General features: G+C 36.0%; 1 protein-coding gene across 1 annotated transcript in view; it reads left to right on the forward strand.

The window, feature by feature from the left end:
* KLHL1 (kelch like family member 1) overlaps positions 1–19,244 on the forward strand; it is a 321,085-nt gene that overhangs the window by 242,423 nt on the left and 59,418 nt on the right. The window contains exon 7 of the mRNA XM_056109709.1: positions 4,564–4,788. Coding sequence (XP_055965684.1) covers positions 4,564–4,788 — 225 coding nt within the window. The remainder of the gene's footprint in view (positions 1–4,563; positions 4,789–19,244) is intronic.

Here is a 19,244-nt window from a genome sequence, read left to right on the forward strand (position 1 = left end):
AGGCTGCTCCCCGTGTCTGCACCGAACGCTGCCTCTGCTCGCAGCCTGCTCCCAGCCTGCGCCTGGCCTACACCCAACCTGTGCGGGGGCCTGCCTTTGTCACAGTTCACCATTTCTTACTTCTTATGTATTGTGTGCTGAGTTGTGTGAAGACTCAGCACAGGTCCACATAATCAGTAAATGAAAAACGATTTTATATATAGTACTATTTCTACAGGTTGGAGTGATAGGTAGGGCATTTGCCTTGCACATGGCTTCCCCGGGTTCAATTACTTGATCCCTCCCAGTAGCCCTGCAAGCTAATGACAGTATCCCACCCTAGGAAGAGCCTGACAATCTCCCCATGGCATATTCAATATGCCAAAAACAGTAATAACAAGTCTTACAATGGAGATCTTACTGGTGCCCGCTTCAGCAAATCAATGAACAACAGGAGCACAGTGAGGCAGTGCATTATTACTAAAAATCCTTATTACTATTATTATTAAACCTAATATTCTGTGTTAATCAAGATTAATTTCGGTTTAGCCCTGTGTAACTCCAAGGATCAGTGACAATGAAAATGTAATGTTATTGCTTTGAAGATGGAGGCCTTGAAGGCCTTTGAGAAAAGTGAGTAATTTGAAGAAGATGGAAAATGAAAGCGAATCATTTAGCACTTACAGACCCCTTAGAGTTATAAAATTCTTGCAACATATTCATTCTACTAAAGTTAGATCTATTTCAAATGCTGGTCTCCAGAACTGTTAAGCTGAAAAGAGAAAAGAAAACAAACAAACAAAAAAACTGTGGCTTTTAGGTACTAAGTGGGGTAATTTTTAAGGGTCACTGTCAATGTCCTCCTGTTGTTAATCGATTTGCTTAAACCGGCCCAGTAACTGTGCGAAACTTGTTACTGTGTTTGGCATGTTGAATACATCATGGGTAGCTTGCCAGGCTTTGCTGTGCAGGCCAGATCCTCTGGGTAGCTTGCCAGGCTCTCCGAGAGGGGCAGAGGAATCGAACTCGAGTCAGCTGTGTAGACTCCGTGCAAGACAAATGCTCTACCTGCTGTGCTATTGCTCCAGCCCAATTTTTAAGGGTAGCTAAAGGAATTTATTACCACTTCACATTACTGTGTCTGGCATACCGAATACTCTCGGTAGCTTGCCGGGCTCTCCGAGAGGGGCGGAGGAATCATAGCTGCCTTCCACTTCACGTTAAAAAAATTAAAAGTTAAAGCTCAATTTCTGCTTTAGAAAATTTAGGATAAAAGGCCAAATTTGAAAATTAAGTTAGGAAAAATGCTGTAAAGTAGACAATCCACTACATATTCAAGTATCAATTATATATTGCTTGTTTGGATTTTATAAAATTATAATAAAACTCCCTTTCAACTTTGTCTATTCATATTACACAGATCCTATACCTTCTTAATAACTTTCCTCTTTAAAATTGTGCTAAATTGTTTTTACCAAAGTTCTGAAGACTCTAGAAAGTACCTTTTTTCAAATGTCACCTCTGTGTCTACATATATATATATATCAGTTAAACCAATAAATCCAATAAATTGATTTAACCAAGTTTAGGTTACTTCTTCCATCATCATTTTTATGTCTAAAGTTACAAGAGAAAATGACTGCATACTCTTAATGTGTAGTTATTCATGAAATCACAGTGCTTTCAATTTGATAATTGATATGACCTTAAATTTAGTACCTCTGAATTTTTATTTGCATAAAGCATAAAATAATTATGTACTTAAATAATTTGTTTTGTTATAACTAAACAGTATCCAATGACCTTAATGAACATAAAAATTCTTTGTTCATTTTTAAAATGATAAATATATAACACTCATATTTGGTTATAATTAAAATCTTTATATTTTTAATATCATGAAATAATATACATGTAATTCTCTATCAATGTTATTACTAAATGGTATTACTAAATTCAATATATTTATAACAGAGCTTTAAATTAGATCATTATCACATCAGTTAGCAAAACTTTTACCAAGTAGATTATATATTTTTAGTTTATTGCAATCTAGATTTTTTTTTAATTTTTTTGCTTTTTGGGTCACACCCAGCGATGCACAGGTGTTACTCCTGACAGTGTTTGGGGGACCATATGGGATGCTGGGAATCAAACCTGGGTCGGTCACGTGCAAGGCAAACACCCTACCTGCTGTGCTAACACTCCAGCCCTGCAAGCTAGATTCTTAAGAGTAAATTATCCCAGTGCAATATTTTCCCTCAGTATGCAAGTTTTTCATGTTAGAAGTGAACAGTCTTTAGTGCTTGCATAAGAATGTTAACTTCCAGGACCGGGAGATGATGCAGTGGCAGAGCACTGCCTTTCAGATAGGAGGACTTGGATTCATGGCTGTATCTTCTGACCCCTATATCACACAACACAATGACTTGCTTTGTAGAAATATTTAATACTGATACTTAAACCCAGGTAAAGCACAGCGGGTAGGGCGTCTGCCTTGCACGCAGCCAACATGGCCGACCTGAGTTCAATTCCTCCGCCCCTCTCGGAGAGCCTGGCAAGCTACCCAGAGTATTCGATATGCCAGACACAGTAACAACAAAGTCTCCAATGGAGACGTTACTGGGCCTGCTCGAGCAAATCGATGATCAACGGGAGGGCCTTTACTTTACTTACTTTACTTTACTTAAACCCAGGTGAATATGTATTGGAGCATTAAAGCAATATAGATGTTTACTGTCCTTTTTTAAAGCATATATACATATATGTATAAAATCATTTTCTGCGAACAATTTATTGTGAAATGTTTAAGTGTATTAATTGAAGCTTGTTATCAACTTGGAAAATCCTTCTAATTTCTATGTTATTAATCAATTTATTGCATTTCTCAAATTTTTTTCATTCATTCATTCATCATCCTGTTATTCGTCGATTGCCTCGAGCAGGCCCCAGTAACGTCTCTTTCATCCCAGCCCTGAGATTATATTCAAGTGACTGGGCTGGAGCGATAGCACAGCGGGTAGGGCGTTCGCCTTACAAGCGGCCAACATGGCCGACCCGAGTTCGATTCCTCCACCCCTCTCAGAGAGCCCGGCAAGCTACCAAGAGTATTTGGTATGCCAGACACAGTAACAACAAAGTCTCCAATGGAGACGTTACTGGGCCTGATCGAGCAAATCAATGATCAACGGGAGGGCCTTTACCTTTACCTTTTACCTCTTTAGGAGAATGAGACCCATCATTGTTACTGGTATTTGGCATATTGGGTACACCACGGGGAGTTTGCCAGACTCTGCCCTGTGGACAGGCTACATTCAATAGCCTGCAAGTTTGTCCAAAGTAGGAATGAGATAATAAGATGTCATAAAAAGATGTCCTGATAAGATGTTGTGCAGCCGCAAATGCGGCCACGCGGTTCTGGGAGCTAGATTTTATAGTCTCTGAGTCTTGGCCGTTGATGGGATTACACGGCGCCAGGGGGCCAGGTGGTGGGTGTGACCCCCGCCTACTGGAATTTGGAGGATCTGGGTGGAGGATGCTCGACTCCAATCCGGGTAGGCTTGGAGATCTCGGCCCCGGAACCCTCGTGGCTTTGTCCCTCTGCCAGTACCTTCATGTGTGCAGAGAGTGGTCTCAGCATGGTGGTGGCTGGTCCTGGAGGTCTTCGGCTGCCGGAGCTCTGGTCGGGGCGGGGAGGAAAGCTCAACCCGCTCCCCTCCAAGGGGCTCCAGCGAGGAACAGCCAGGCGCGGGGGCAGGAGACTGCACTGGTCTTGTCCGGGAGCTGGATTTTATAGTCTCTGAGTCTTGGCCGTTGATGGGATTACACGGCGCCAGGTGGCCAGGTGGTGGGTGTGTAAATTTTCATTTCAAATTTATAAATGAAAAATCATTAAAGAAAAACAATCTATTTGTCTAGATTCTAGCATGCTTGATAAGGATATTCAGATCATGTTAAATATATGTAATGTTTATCTTAATATAGATACATATTATCATTTAATTATTTATTTAATTGTAGTAAGCAATTACCCATATATATGTTTTAAAGTGCAGGTTTAAAAAAGTATGGCACAAATTTGTTTAATTAACTTAAAATCAGATTTTAGAGTTTTGTTATTTAAGGCAGAAGACAATAATTAGAGTTTATTAGGTTAACTTTTTATTTAGAAATTATAAAGATATATAGATTAGTTATCTAAAAGGACTTCTATAAATCTATTTAAGGCAGAAGACAACAATTAGGAGTCTATTAGGTTAACTTCATATTTAGAAGTTATAAAGATATATCTTAGTATTCTAAAAAGGTCTTTTGCAAATTATTTTATTGTATCAATAGTTTATCATGAGACCATTAAGTCATTCAAATAAGCTAAACATTTGTCGTGATTTTCATCGCTAGAGTTTCTGCCAAGAGGCGAACATTAATCAGTTGCGTTACTAGTGCATTGCTTTTATGCCACATTTTCCTTGGGAAAATGAAAGTGACACATGTGTTTTCATATTCTAATTTGTATTCTATCTTAGGCTGATTATATATTGCCTTAGCAGTAAATTGTGACTATTTGGTTTGATATCTTATCAGGAGCTACAACCATAGAAAAATATGACCTGAGAACAAATTTGTGGATTCAGGCAGGAATGATGAACGGCAGAAGATTACAATTTGGTGTGGCTGTTATTGATGACAAACTCTTCGTGATTGGAGGTCGTGATGGCTTAAAGACTTTGAACACTGTTGAATGTTACAATCCTAGAACTAAGACCTGGACTGTTTTACCACCAATGTCAACACATAGACACGGACTAGGTAGGTGCTCTTACTTTGTTCATATCATTTTCAGAAATGTTAGAAAATCATTTTATATTGACAACAAAAAATATATGTTAGGATGTAGTGAAACTGCTACAAATTATCATTGATTTTAAAAATTGTGGACTTTCATTTGGAGCATACATTTTAAATAATATACTTTTTTGGATGTTGACAAAGAATCAAACTGTCAAGAGGTAAGTGTATTAAAATTATTAAACTTCAAGCTGTTCTCATGGTTGTTACAATCTGACATTTTGCAATAGATACAATTTGATATAAAATGCAAAATTATCATGAATAGATCAGAGTAATGCAACCTAGAGGATGAAAAATTTCATTTGCATTGACAATTAAAATTATTTACTCACATGTTACTGATAGACAAGTCGAGACATATATTTGTGCTTTATTAATTTAACTTGAAAGGATCCATGGGAAGATAATACAGTTGAGAGGCTGATAAATAACACTACCGGGGTCAATATGGAAGGATTTAATTGATCTTCTCTCTAGAGTAATCATTGGGCTTAAGGAGATTCAGTCTAATTAAGATTTGAGTATGAATCTTGAATTAACTATGCTTCTATGGTTTGGGGAAAGTACTTAAACTGTTAGCCCCTTTTTTTTCTTTTTAATTTGCAACAAATTCAAGGTTATAAATTAATAAAAATATAATGTAATCATAAATATGAATTTCTTTTATAAATTATAAAATCCTATGCAAATAAGAGACAAATTTTATATGACTATTTGAGTCTGAATTTTTACTTTGTATCATGGAAATTTGAGAAATGCAAATTATATTTATTGAAGAAATATGTCAAATATTTGAGAATGTGCTATATATATTACACTTTAAAGAGATACTAGGGTACTAGAGTTTAATTGAAAATATACTGATTTAGGCATTCAAAGCAAACAAAAGTATAGAGTATTTAAAAACATTTTTTAATGAAAATCAAGTCTGAGGGCTCCACCGATAGCACAGCTGGTAGGACGTTTGCACGTGGCCGACCCAGCTTGGATTCCCAGCATCCCATATGTTCCCCCAAGCACCACCAGGAGTAATTCCTGAGTACATGAGCCAGGAGTAACTCCTGTACATCACCGGGTGAGACCCAAAAAGCCCCCTCCCAAAAAAAGAAAGAAAACCAAGTTTGATAACTCTGACACTGTGTTTCAGATGTCTGTTTACACTACAATGAATGTAAGTAACATTTTCAAAATAAATAGATAAATCCATTCTTTGAAAATAAGTTATATTTTGATCTGTTTTGCATTAAATTTTTAGTTTGCTTCTTACTAAAATGAAGGAAAAATAACAAATTTTTGAAAAATTTTAAATTCTAAGGTTTTGTTTTAATTGAAATTATATAAATTATTTAGATTACAAGTCATGCATATATTACTTTTGTCAACTACATTTGAAGAATTTTTACTTTCATACCCATATATGGGCATGAAGGATGAGCCAGGAATGCCCCTCTTCCTGGCACGGCCATGGCTCCAGAAGCACAAGGACTTAATGCAGAGCCCAGAAGCTTGTGGCAGAAAAGTGAATGGACTATGCGTTAATCCATGCCACCATACCTGCCCGGGAGGGAAAGGGTGTTACTCCCTTCCTCCTTTATCCCTCTGGACAGCAGGATGGCGGCTGCCTCGAAGATTTTTGGAAAGAGAGGTATGAGCCGATCATGACAGGGCAACTGAAACCTCATGGGAAAGGGGGCATTCCTGGCTCATCCTTCACGCCCTACTGAAGTCATGAGTTGCCCCCCACGAGCGGCTCTCCGGCATGGCCATGGCTCCAGAGCCACAGAAACCAATCTTATAATTATCTGACTCGGCATAGATACTTTCAGGCTTAACAAGTAAAATATCAGAAATCCAAAATCACATGGCCACAATAGCGGGCGTGCAACATCATTTGGTTCTCATAACCAGCTATAGAAAACAAATTATTTCACAACGCCTTTTCAGCAGATCTGATTGTGGGGTATAAACTCTAAATAATAATGGTGCATCATTTGTCAAATCAATGAATCTAATAAAAGTAGATAGAGTGTTAACTAGAATTCATCTGCCTCACAGGCACTGAGAGGGTTGGGGGGGGGATATATTTGGGTTCTTGGTGGTGAAAAATAAGTACTGGTGAGGGGAAATGTGTTTGATGATTGCAAGACCGAGACTTAAACCTGAAAACTTTGTAATTTTTCCCACAGAGATTCAATAAAATAAATAAATAAATAAAAGTAAAATAAAAATATTACCAAAAAATAAATAAAAAGTATGAGTTGATGACTTACATCAAATTCTACTACAGAAGCTGTTTAGTCTTTAGGTACTTTTGAGAAGTAGGACATATTGGTGAGTCTCTTTGCTTTTATGAGTCATTTAGGTATTCATTGTGAAGATGCAAATGCAAAAATATTTCACAGAATAGCATATTAAACAAGTATCAGATACATGTCACAATGCATATCCCACAAAGTTTAGTGACCTAATAGCTATTATATTCTAGTATGTCTCTCTTTCCATGCCTAAACATGTACTGATTTTTTTGTTTTGCCTCACTTTTATTGTAACATATATCACTTATCCTCCAAACTTCTCTAAATCTGAGTGCATTATGGTATTTATCCCTTATATTTTGCCCTATATTTTTGTGTCTCTATATCATTTTCTCTTTTACATATCACTGTTTCTATTTGGTGATGCATTATAATTTCTTTCTCCTTCTAGATGTGATTAATATTCTCTGATGATACACTATTTATCAGAACAATATCAAATACTTATATCTTTTACCTTTTAAAAATTTAACATAGGTAATATATTCCTACTCCATTATTTATTTTACTCATCTCAGCACTTTTCTTTGTCTCTTCTTTTCTAATTGTGTTTTAAAATAATTGTGGTCACTGAAATACATATTTTTAAACTATACCTTCATATGTGCATACCAGACTTGGATAATTAAAGAAAAGGCTAAAGCATATGCCACTTCTCTTTCCTTTTCAAAACATTCAAGATGAAGCCCTGACTCTGGAAGCTTATTTGCCCAAAATGATATTCAGGGATACCCAAATCTGCCTGTTTTTGTACATATATCCCCGGACCTCCCCTTTCTTATCTTTGGTACACCGATCATTGTTCTAAAAGCTGGGATGGAAAGGAAATCTCTAGCCCTTTAAGTGGTTTTTGCTTCCATTGTTAGCAACGTTGCACCCAAACTGGGCTTTGATGATATTCTGGCTTTACCCAAACAATTACAGCAAGTTCTGCAATAGCATGACTGTTTCACTGCCTAGTGTTGTAGAAAATGCAGCAGCTCCTCAGGAAGAACAAGATGGAGTAGTACAAAATTAATACAAATCAAGTTTTTCTCTAAGACATTTCCTCAAGACAGTGATTAAAAAATTTGTCTCATACAGGAAATCACATATGACTTCTGTTTCTTTAATTATTTTGTGAACTGTTTATGTAACTTTTGCCAAATACACATCCTAATTCTCCCTTCAGTGTATTAGCTAGGAATGGATTTGAGTGTAAACCAACAGCCACTTCTGCCAGTTTCTATTTGTTCAATAACAGGAATGTCCCATTTGATTTGTTAGATAGTAAATCAGCACCTACTTTAGTTGCAGGAAATTATAAAATTGGGCTGGAGCAAAAGCACAGCAGTAGGGCATTTGCTTTGTGCGAGGCTGGCCGGCCGGCTCGGATTCAATTACTCTGCCACTCTCGGAGAATCCCGCAAACTACCGAGAGTATCTCGCCTGCATGGCAAAGCCTGGCAAGCTACTCATGAAGTACTTGATATATCAAACACAGTAACAGCTGTGTTTGACACAGTAGTCTCACAATGGAGATGTTACTGGGGCCGCTTGAGCAAATCGATGAACAATGGGAGGACAATGCTACTGTTCTACTGTATAGTATACAGCATACATGTGACAAGAAGATCAAATCTATGGTCATTTTTAAAAGCACAATATGAAAATTCAAAATATTTTGACCTCCCTAAAGCTGTTTTTGAATTGACAATTATTATATAATTTTATGAGTAAATTATGCAAGTTCTTTGTTTTTAGTTCATAAATATGGTTGTATGGTCAAAATGGTTTATAATCATAATATGTGAATAAAGTACCTTCTGGTGAATAAGATAGCATTATTCATAAAATGCCTTGACAGTGAGACAAAAATATGTCTGATAAATGAATGGAATATTTAATATGATGGTTTTCTCAGTTTCTGTTGAGATTTTATTTTTGAATTTTTTCTTTAAAACATAAATTTATATATCACACTTTCTTTTCAACTTTGTTTCCAGAATATTTAATATTATATAAAATTGACTAAGACATCAGTAGAATATACTATTTATAATAAAAGTCTAAGGATGAATTGAGAAAAAGTAACATAATTACTGTTTAATATGGATTTTTCTATATGCCAAGAACTGTTTTCTGTTAATAAGGTAGCGGTTTCTTTCTTTCTTTTTGGATTGTTTAGTTTTCAATTAAGGTAAATGTCATATGCCAGGAAATTAAGCTTTTAAAGTGTAAAACTGATTGTCTTTGAGTCATGCAGTTATCACTATCATTTTTTTAAATAAGAAATTCTTTATTTACCAGACTAGCAACAATTCATTTGCTTTTCTTTCTTTTATTCTTTCTTTCTTATTTTGTTTTGTTTTCTATTTTACCTGGCTTGAATCATACCTTACTATGCACAGGGCTTACTCTTGGCTCTACACTCCAGGATGGCTCCTGGCAGGGCGTGGAGATCAAATGGGGTTCTAGTGATCAAATTCAGGGTCAACTGTATACAAGGCAAGCATACTTCCTGCTATAACCCTCAATCTCCATTCTTTTTCTAATGCAGGTATTTTGTTTGCTTGATTGCTCTCTCTCTCTCTCTCTCTCTCTCTCTCTGTGTGTGTGTGTGTGTATGTGTGTGTGTGTGTATGTGTGTGTGTGTCTGTGTGTGTGTGAAAAACCCATGGGTGCTCAGGGTTTTCTCAGACTCTGTTCTCAAAGGGTTCCTCCTGGCAGGCTCAGGGAACCACATGGTGTTCAGGGAATCTAACTCAGGTCATCTTGTGCAAAGCAAGCATTTTATCAATTATCCTAACTGTCCATCCCCTCTTTTTGTTCTTAATTGGAAGGTTATATTACTATTTTGATATATTTTTCAATGTTTTAATAGCCATATAGTTCTAGGTCAACACTGTTTTAGATTTGCTCTCTGAATTTTATTTTCGGTTTTCATTGTAAAGTGCTTTTTTAAGTGACTTTCATCTTCCTAGGTGAATGCATGGGCTGGAACGATAGCATAGTGGGTAGGGCGCATGGCCAACCCAAGTTCCGTTCCTCCACCCCTCTCGGAGAGCCCGGCAAGCTACTGAGAGTATCTCGCCCACGCGGCAAAGTTTGGCAAGCTACCTGTGATGTATTCGATATGCCAAACACAGTAACAAATCTCACAATGTTACTGGGGCCGCTTGAGCAAATCGATGAACAATGGGAGGACAGTGACAGTGACAGGTGAATGCATATAGAGCTTCATAAATGTATTTACTTATTGTGGGGTTGTACAAAGTGTCAAGATATATAATATATTTTAGGGATGTATTTTAGAGAAAATGATGCACCCCCCTAATCAATTTTGAAATACAATAAATATAAGTAGTATATTTTCAGATATAAAATTGATGCAATTAATATTAAAACTTAACAAAAAATGAAATTGAAAGGATGAGAGACAATTGAATAGGCAGAGTACATAAATTGTATACTCCAATCTTGAATTTAATTCTCAGCATAGCATGATTCTCAAGTGCCACAAGAATGACACTTGAGCATTGCTGGGAACGACCCTAAAGAGTAGTGCTTTGAACTCCTCTGAACAGTGCCAGTTTGACCAAACACAACAGAATTTAACAAAATAAGGTTGTCATATCTTAAGCTAACCAAATTTTAAAAAATGTCACTGTTATAGGAAGATAAATGATGCAAATGTCAGTCCTCTGGAAATGTTATGATATACTCAGGGAAGTCTTACATAAAGAATATTGAGAAAAAGAGTGAGCAAAATAGAAAATAATCTGATGTAATTGCTTTAAAGTACAGAGTTGATGTCTAAAATGAATAGTAGTGGGAAAAAAAGAGAAAAGTTAATTCAGATTGATGTGCCTAGTGTCAGTATATATATATATATATATATATATATATATATATATATGTGTGTGTGTGTGTGTGTGTGTGTGTTTGTGTGTGTATGTATATATACCGTATATAATACCTTCCAAAGTTGGAAACAACAAGCAGAAGTTAATGAGAACAATAATCACAACATTATCAATTTGCCATAATAAAATAACTGTAATGAAAATTTGAGTCACCTACAAACAAAGGATAATCAGTATTGTTGGATTTTTAGTATTATACCTAGATACTAGAAAGCAAAAATGCATGGTTTGCATTTATGACAAAGAAATGTTTCCAACATAGTCATATTTTAACATATAGTTTTAACATCTCTAGATGTTGTTAGTTTTTATTTTAGCAATGGAATGAGCTTCAAAATATACTATCTCAAATTAAAGATTAAGGAGAAAAAGGGAATTTCTCAAAAGAACAAATTTTTATGTTAATGTTTAGACTCTCCTTTTATTTTGAGGAAAGGTATAGAATAAATTGTGTGCATGCACAGAATGCCATTAGACATTCTTTTTGTCAAAAGCATATTCATGACTTTCTCAATTGTAAGTGTTTATGTCTTAATATTACTCTCAATTACTGTGCTCCTTGCTGCCTAAAAAAATAAATTTGAGGCCATAGAGTGCATGAATTTTATGATGGAGGCCCAGTTTCGATTCTCATAACTACATGGTTCCCTAAGCACTTCTAGAAGAGATCCCTAAAGTATAGCCATAGTAGTACCCAAACACGCCCATTTGTGACACAATCCATAGCCTGTCTCCTCAAAACAGTCTTATTCTACATATGACCTGATATACTGCATTGATGGAATATTACTCTAGTAATATGAGAATGGTCTACAAAGAACAGTTAATAGGTATGCGTAAAGTAGACTGGTATGAAGGAAGATCTTTCCATTTGATTTTTTCAGAACAATGTCATACCATACCAGGGGAATAAAGTTTGACTGGGGAAAGAAAATAAGAAAAATAAAATGTTAGAAAACATGCCTAAATCAATATTAAGTAGGTAAAATAAATTCCTGAATATTTGCATGAAGAAAGTGAATTTAAAACCCCATCTAATATCAGACACCTCCTTGTTTTGAGAAACTATACACATGTCAGGTAATGAATAGACTGAAGAAAATATCAGCATAGTAACACCTTGAACGTGTTTCTGATATAATCTATTAGACGAGAAAAATCTCATTTTAATCTGTCAGTTTCTATTGTCTTAAAAGGGACACTTGTCTCAGTGGAGCAATGTTTATTTATGTGAGTATGTGTGTATTATTTTCATGTCTCTTTCACTTAAAAAATAGATTTTCTCACAAGTCTTGAGTTCCTAGTTTTCTTTGCAAGGTTCTTTCATTGCAAGTTTCCAAAAGAAAATATATTTAGAACTGCCAACTCAGTTCTAAATATATAGCACAATTTTATATTAATGAAAAAAATAAGTTGATAGGATGAAAATGCAAATAAAGCTAACCAATAATATGCAATCATGTAACATCAGACATTTAAAATATGGACATTTAACATTTAACATCAGACATTTAAAAACTCACAATTAACAGTATTTATGCACGTCTAACTGATAAAAATAAATAATAAAATAGATAAAATAAGGGCTGGAGCTATATCACAGTGGGTAGGACATTTGCCTTGCACGTGGCTAACCCAGGTTTGATTCCCAGCATCCCATAAGATCCCCTGAGCACCGCCAAGGGTAATTCCTTAGTATAGAGACAAGAGTGACCCCTGTACATTGCTGGGTGTGACCCAAAAAAAGAAAAAAAAGATAAAATTATTGAAAAATAGAATCTGGATGACATATAACACAAAAACATGTTTCATAGTATATAACCTCAGTATTTTCATTTTACAATTTTAATATTTTACAAGTGAAAAATTATAATAAGATCAGTTTTCTTATTATTTTATATGGATATGGACACATAACTATATGCAATTTCAAAGTAACTTTGGACTTTTATTTCTTTAATTTACCAATTTTTCAGAAATATGCATACAGCATTAATAGCAGAAAAATAAAAGAAGGAAAAATAAAAGAAGGAAAAACAGTGGGGGTGTAAGAAAGGAATGAAGGAAATGAAGGAAAAACATGGAGATGTAAGAAAGGAATGAAGCAAGCAAGGAAAAATGATAGAAAGGGAGGAATAATGAAGTTCAAGAGAACATATTCTATGCAACAGAATATGACCTTAGCACTGTAGCACTGTCCTCCCGTTGTTCATCGATTTGCTCAAGCGGGCCCAGCAACATCTTCGTTGTGTGACTTGTTACTGTATTTGGCTAATCGAATACGCACGGGTAGCTTGCCAGGCTTTGCCATGGGGGCGAGATGCTCTCGGTAGCTCGCTGGGCTCTCTGTGAGGGGCGGAAGAATCAGAGTCTGGTTGGCCGAGGTTGGCCACCTGCAAGGCAAACATCCTACCAGCTGTGCTATCTCTCCAGACCTTATATATTCTTATTTATAAACTAAATATCAATAAAATTTTAACACTATGTTTTGTCTTCTGTAATGCTGTGTCCTATAGAATTCTAAACTTAGATATATCCTGAAAAAACTCCCTGAGTTATGTCTTGTTATAATAGACAGTGATGAAAACATTTAAAATGCTAAGAGATAAATATCAGCCTTCAATAATATACAAAATAATACAGCAGGTAAGGCTCTCGCTTTGCAGCAGTTTACCTGGGTTTCATCCATGGCTTCTCATATGATCCCCCAGGCACTCCAGAAATGATTGCTGAGTGCAAAGTCAGTACTAACCCTTAAGTATCACTGTTTGTACCCCCCAAAAAAGAACTAAAATCAAACAAAAAAGTTATAAGTAGTCATTTCAAATGCTCCTCTTCAAATAAAATTAATTTATCCAGATACTGGAATAATATATCCTTTTAACATGTAATAATATTTTATTTAATTATTGTTCACTTCCAGAAACAAAGTTTAAAACCACAAAAGATTGTGATTGTTCTGAAATATGGTTCTCCTCTGATCTAAGTATATCCTAACTCTTAAATAGCAAAAGACTGTATTTTATTCTTCCATATGACAGTTTACTAATATGGTATAGTGTATTGAGTATTGTTAATAAATTTTTGAAAGAATGAGAGATACAACTATTTGATCTAAAAGTCATTGTATTAATTTTCCATTCCTATCAATTTATAGTCCAATGTATAATGGTATATTATCTAGACTTTCCCCGTGAATCAAATAGAATGAAATCTAGAATTAAATTTTCACTTTAATCATAAATGTTTATCCACTTCGTGTAGTAAGAGCACACAGCTTTATTTTTTCTTTCCTTAATGCTTAGATTCACCTATTATCTGAAACATCAGTCTCTATTTTATATATTTTAGTAATATTTTCTTTTGAAGAATAAGACCCTAAGAATTAAAATAAAAATAAAGTTGACCAAATTAGTCAATATAAAGATTTCTGTGAGAATATTGCTTGCTAATTCAATTCCTTTATTTAACCAGCATTAAAATAGCACTATAATAGTGCTGTAACACATGTTATAATAAATAGAGGAATAAGGTAATTGTTGTAGAAGGTCAAATACCTGAGTGGGAAGAATTAAAATGTCAATGAACTATTAAATGTAACGTTTTATTATGTTAAGTACTATGTTATTATTACACCATAGAGGTTACAGCGGATTATAGAAAATGTTAGGAAAGAACAGTGGGGCCTAAGACCAGAGAGATGGCTCTAAAGTCTGTGTGTAAACTTTCCATATTTGGGGTTTGAACCCCAAATCCATATGGTCCCTCCAGAACCTCCAGGAGCATCTCCTTAGCAGAGTGCTAGGATTAACCCCTGAAATCAACTGCTGTGCTCCTTAAACAAAGCAAAAAGTGAACATTTGAGTAGAAAGGTACATAGTTATTGGAATATAAATAAGTTTCCATGATTTGTTGTCTGGTGAAAATTTCCATAAGAACATTTTTATATAGGAAAGATATCATATTTTTTGTTTCACCTTTAGTAAAATAGATGAAGATGAATATAAAATATGACCATCAAAATAATGTCACTGTCACTGCCCTCCCATTCTTCATCGATTTTCTCGGGCAGGCCCAGTAATGTTTCCATTGTGAAACTTAGTTGTTACTGTGTTTGGCATATCGAATACGTCACGGGGAGCTTGCCAGGCTTTGCCGCGAGGGCGAGATACTCTCAGTAGCTTGTCAAGCTCTCTGAGAGGGGCGGAGGAATCAAACTCGGGTCCGGCATATTGGCTGTGTGTAAAGCAAATGCCCTACCCGCTGTGCTATTGCTCCAGCCCATCAAAATAATGCCCCATGATATTTCAATTGGTGTCTTAATTTAGCAATGAAGTATTTTTTTCTTTAAAAATATTTGGGGTCATACCCTTTGGTGTTCAGAGCTTACACCAAGCTTTTCACCCAGTGATCACTTCTGGGGGGCTCAGGAAACCATGTGGGTTCTTGGGTACGCAACCTGGATTGGTCATGTACATAGCAAATGACATACCTGCTGTAGTATAATTTCCCCCTAAAATATTTTTATATGGTAGCCTTCCTGCATCGCCAAGGCCTAGAGTTGCCCCCCCCGCCCCCCACAGCAGCTCTCTGGCACGGCATGGCCCCATGGTGATAGCGTCCAAGTGACATCATATGATCTTCATAACCAGCAATAGAAAACAAATTATTTCACAATGCCTTTTCAGCAGGTCTGATTGTTGGGGGGGAAATTCCAAATAATAATGGTGCATCTTTCGTTGAAATAATGAAAGTAATCAATGTAGAGAGAGAGTTAAGTAGAAATCATCTGCCTCACAGGCATCGGGAGTGGTGGGATGGGGGGGTATATTGGGGTTCTTGGTGGTGAAAAATATGCACTGGTGAAGGGATGGGTGTTTTATCATTGTATGACGGAGACTTAAGCCTGAAAGCTTTGTAACTTTTCTCACAGTGATTCAATACATAAATTAATTGAAAAATATTTTATGTGGCAATTTGCTGTCTATTATAGGCCTTGCATATTTGAAAATAAATAAGATTTTAAGTAACATAGGAATAAATTTACCGAATACCTGTTTTATATCGAATGAAAAGCAACTATGATTTTATTTTTTAAATAAATAAGATTGTATAGTCCCTCAAATGAGTCCACACACAAAGAGCTACTAAAAATAAGGGACGAATTAAATCAATTATGGAAATATTACCACTTAAGCTCCTTTTATTGTAAGGTTAACTAATTTATTTTATGGTTTTGCTTCTGTAGATTTATCGTAAGTTTATAATCAATTTTTTTATTTTAAACTTCTCATAGATGATTATAACATCTATGATCATGCAAATGTCCATGTCTTGATTTAAAATTTGCAATAAGAATTTTTAATAGGAAAATTTATTTTAGTCTAAATAGTTTCTATCTAATTGTAAATATAAATTATAAAGGAATAAAAATTGTGTACACTAAAATATTTTTTAATATAGGCCATACTAAAGAGGATATTTATTCAAGAATCCCAGTTTCATAAATGAGAAAGGTGAGAACGAAAATGATTAAGCATGCTGATGTTTGTACAGTGTATTTAATAGTCAAGGTCATTTCACTTAGTTGTGAAAATGTTCAATTGATCTTCAGTAGTGAATCTCAAGAGTGATCCCTGGGTACAGAGTCACACGTAAACCCAGAGAATTGTCCAGAACAGCAGAAGTTAGGACTATTCAGGAGGTCATGTATGTGTTGCAGTGAGCTATCTAATTCACCTGACATTCATTCTAAGATTTTCTTAATTTAATGATGCATATACAATAAGTATGAAAAGAATTAGAATTGTAAGCCATCCTTTTTAAACTTCTATATTTTCTTATTTTATTCATATTTTTTTCATTAATTTTAATGTAACATCATAGTTATAGAAGTTTTTACTTTTCCCATCTCATTTTCTGCTGATTCTTTCTTTCTTTCTTTCTTTCTTTCTTTCTTTCTTTCTTTCTTTCTTTCCTTCCTTCCTTCCTTCCTTCTTCCTTTCTTTCTTCCTTTCTCTTTCTTAACACACCTGGTAGTTATACTGTTGCTCAGTTCTCATGGGGATGTTTTGGGGGACATGTAATATGGAGGATTCCACCTATGACTCAAGCATGCAAAGCATGTGCTCCAGCCCTTTGAGATATCTGCTAACTTACGCTCACAATTAAAATAGCATTACCTAGGTCCAATTACAAACGCCAGCATTCTATCACAATAAAATAATGGTGGTGACTTTAGATACAACTTAATGAAATTCTTAATCTAAGTTATACTAGTTAATTAAGGCTTCATAAGATAAAAGTGATACAAAACAGGCTGGAGAGACGATACAGTAGTAAACTGTATATGGTCCTTCATCATTGCCCAGCATGATCCCTAAGCATAGAGCCAGCTTAGGGAAACATAAAAATACACAGCTCAGTAAAACAGTTTAAATTGATTTGCTATTTTGAAATAATATTTTTGCAGTTTCATTTTCATTTCTTCCACTCATGACTACTTTTCCAGAAATAAGAAAAATTATTTCATTATCATTTTAAATTAAAATTTCTCTCTTTTTTTTCCTTTTTGGGTCACATCCAGCAATGCACAGGGATTACTCCTGGTTTCGCACTCAGGAATTACTCCCGGTGGTGCTAATTTTATATGTATATGGGATGCTGCAAATCAAACCCGGGTTGGTCGCATTCAAGGCAAATGCCCTACCTGCTGTACTATTGCTCCAGCCCCAATAGAAATTTCTCAAAATATAAAAAAAAAAACCCTCAACTGTGGTGTTTATGAGCCCTACAATATGCATGGTATGCATTTGCTTAGGTTTGTTTATCTTAACCCCTTCTCTTAAAAAATACATTCTATCCGATTCTCCTTATTTTCATAACTGCTTTTGACAGGAGGCAGCTAACAAAGAGGAATATGTGGTTATAAAGTTCTGTCGTTGCTAGGAGGTATGTGAACATGGTTGAACATGGTAGATCATGCCAGGGTATTTATTAGAAAACTAGACTTATGGTTCTCCAGCTTTGGCCTTTGCATCTATAAATTTATAGAAAGGAATATTAACCTACCTGCATACCCTTAAAAGATTTAATGGACTAAAGCTAAAACAAAGGTAACAGTTCGTTAGAAGTAATGAAGATAGTTGATTTTTATTCTCAAGATGACTAATTTTGTTTTGTTGTTGTTGTTGTTGTTGCTGTTGTTTGTTTGTTTTGGAGCCATACCTGGCAGTTCTCAGGATTTACTCCTGGTTCTGCACTCAGGGATCACATCTGACAGGGCTGGAGGGTAGGTGTGAGATATGGAATACTAGGGATAGAACCCGGGTTAACTACATGCCAGATAAGCGTCTTAAATGCTGTTTTATCATGCCAGATCAAAGTGATTTTGAAGATAATTTGCAAAAATATGTTGTAAATATAAGATATGCAAGGCTCACCTGTATCACCTGTTGTCCTATGCTCATCGATTTGATAGAGTGGGTGCCAGTAACATCTCTATTCACCCCAGTGTGAGCTTTTAGCAGCCTCTCCTTACTCGTCTTCCCAATGCTGCCATATTGGAGGCTCTCTCAGGGTCAGGGAAATGAGACCAATTATTTTTACTGTTTGGGGCATATTGAATATGCCACAGGGAGCTTCCCAGGCTCTGCTGTGCGGGTGGGATGCTCCAGGAAAAACTGCATTGCTCTCTTCCAGGAGCTTTGTTTTATTGTCTCTGGATTGTGGCCGTTGTTGAAACTAAATGGAGCCAGGGGCAGTTTATGGGTGTGGCTGCCAAGCTATTGGAAAACAGGGGATCTGGGTGAAAGAAATCCAGTCCCGATTTGAGCAGCCACAGGTCCCACATATCTGGGTTTCTCTGTCTGTTCCTTCATGCATGAGGCTCGTCCAAGCATGTGCAGACTGGCCCTTAAGCATGGCTGTGGCTCGGTTCTTAAGGTTTTGGGGTGCTGTGGTTCTTCTTGGTGCAGGAAGGGAAACTCAACCTGCCCCACTCGGAGGGGGCCCTGGTGAAGACAGCCTGGCGGGGTGCAGGAGACTCTGCATGCAAGGTTAGGGAAACTTTTAAAAAACAGTTTTTGGGGGGCAGGGGGTACAGAGTGATAGTAGAGCAGGTAGAGCGTTTGTCTTGTACAGGACTGACCTGGGTTTAATCCCTGGCATCCCATATGTACCTTGAGCACCAATA

The sequence above is a fragment of the Sorex fumeus genome, unplaced genomic scaffold (assembly GCF_029834395.1).
Source record: "Sorex fumeus unplaced genomic scaffold, SorFum_2.1 ptg000008l, whole genome shotgun sequence".
NCBI lineage: Eukaryota > Metazoa > Chordata > Mammalia > Eulipotyphla > Soricidae > Sorex > Sorex fumeus.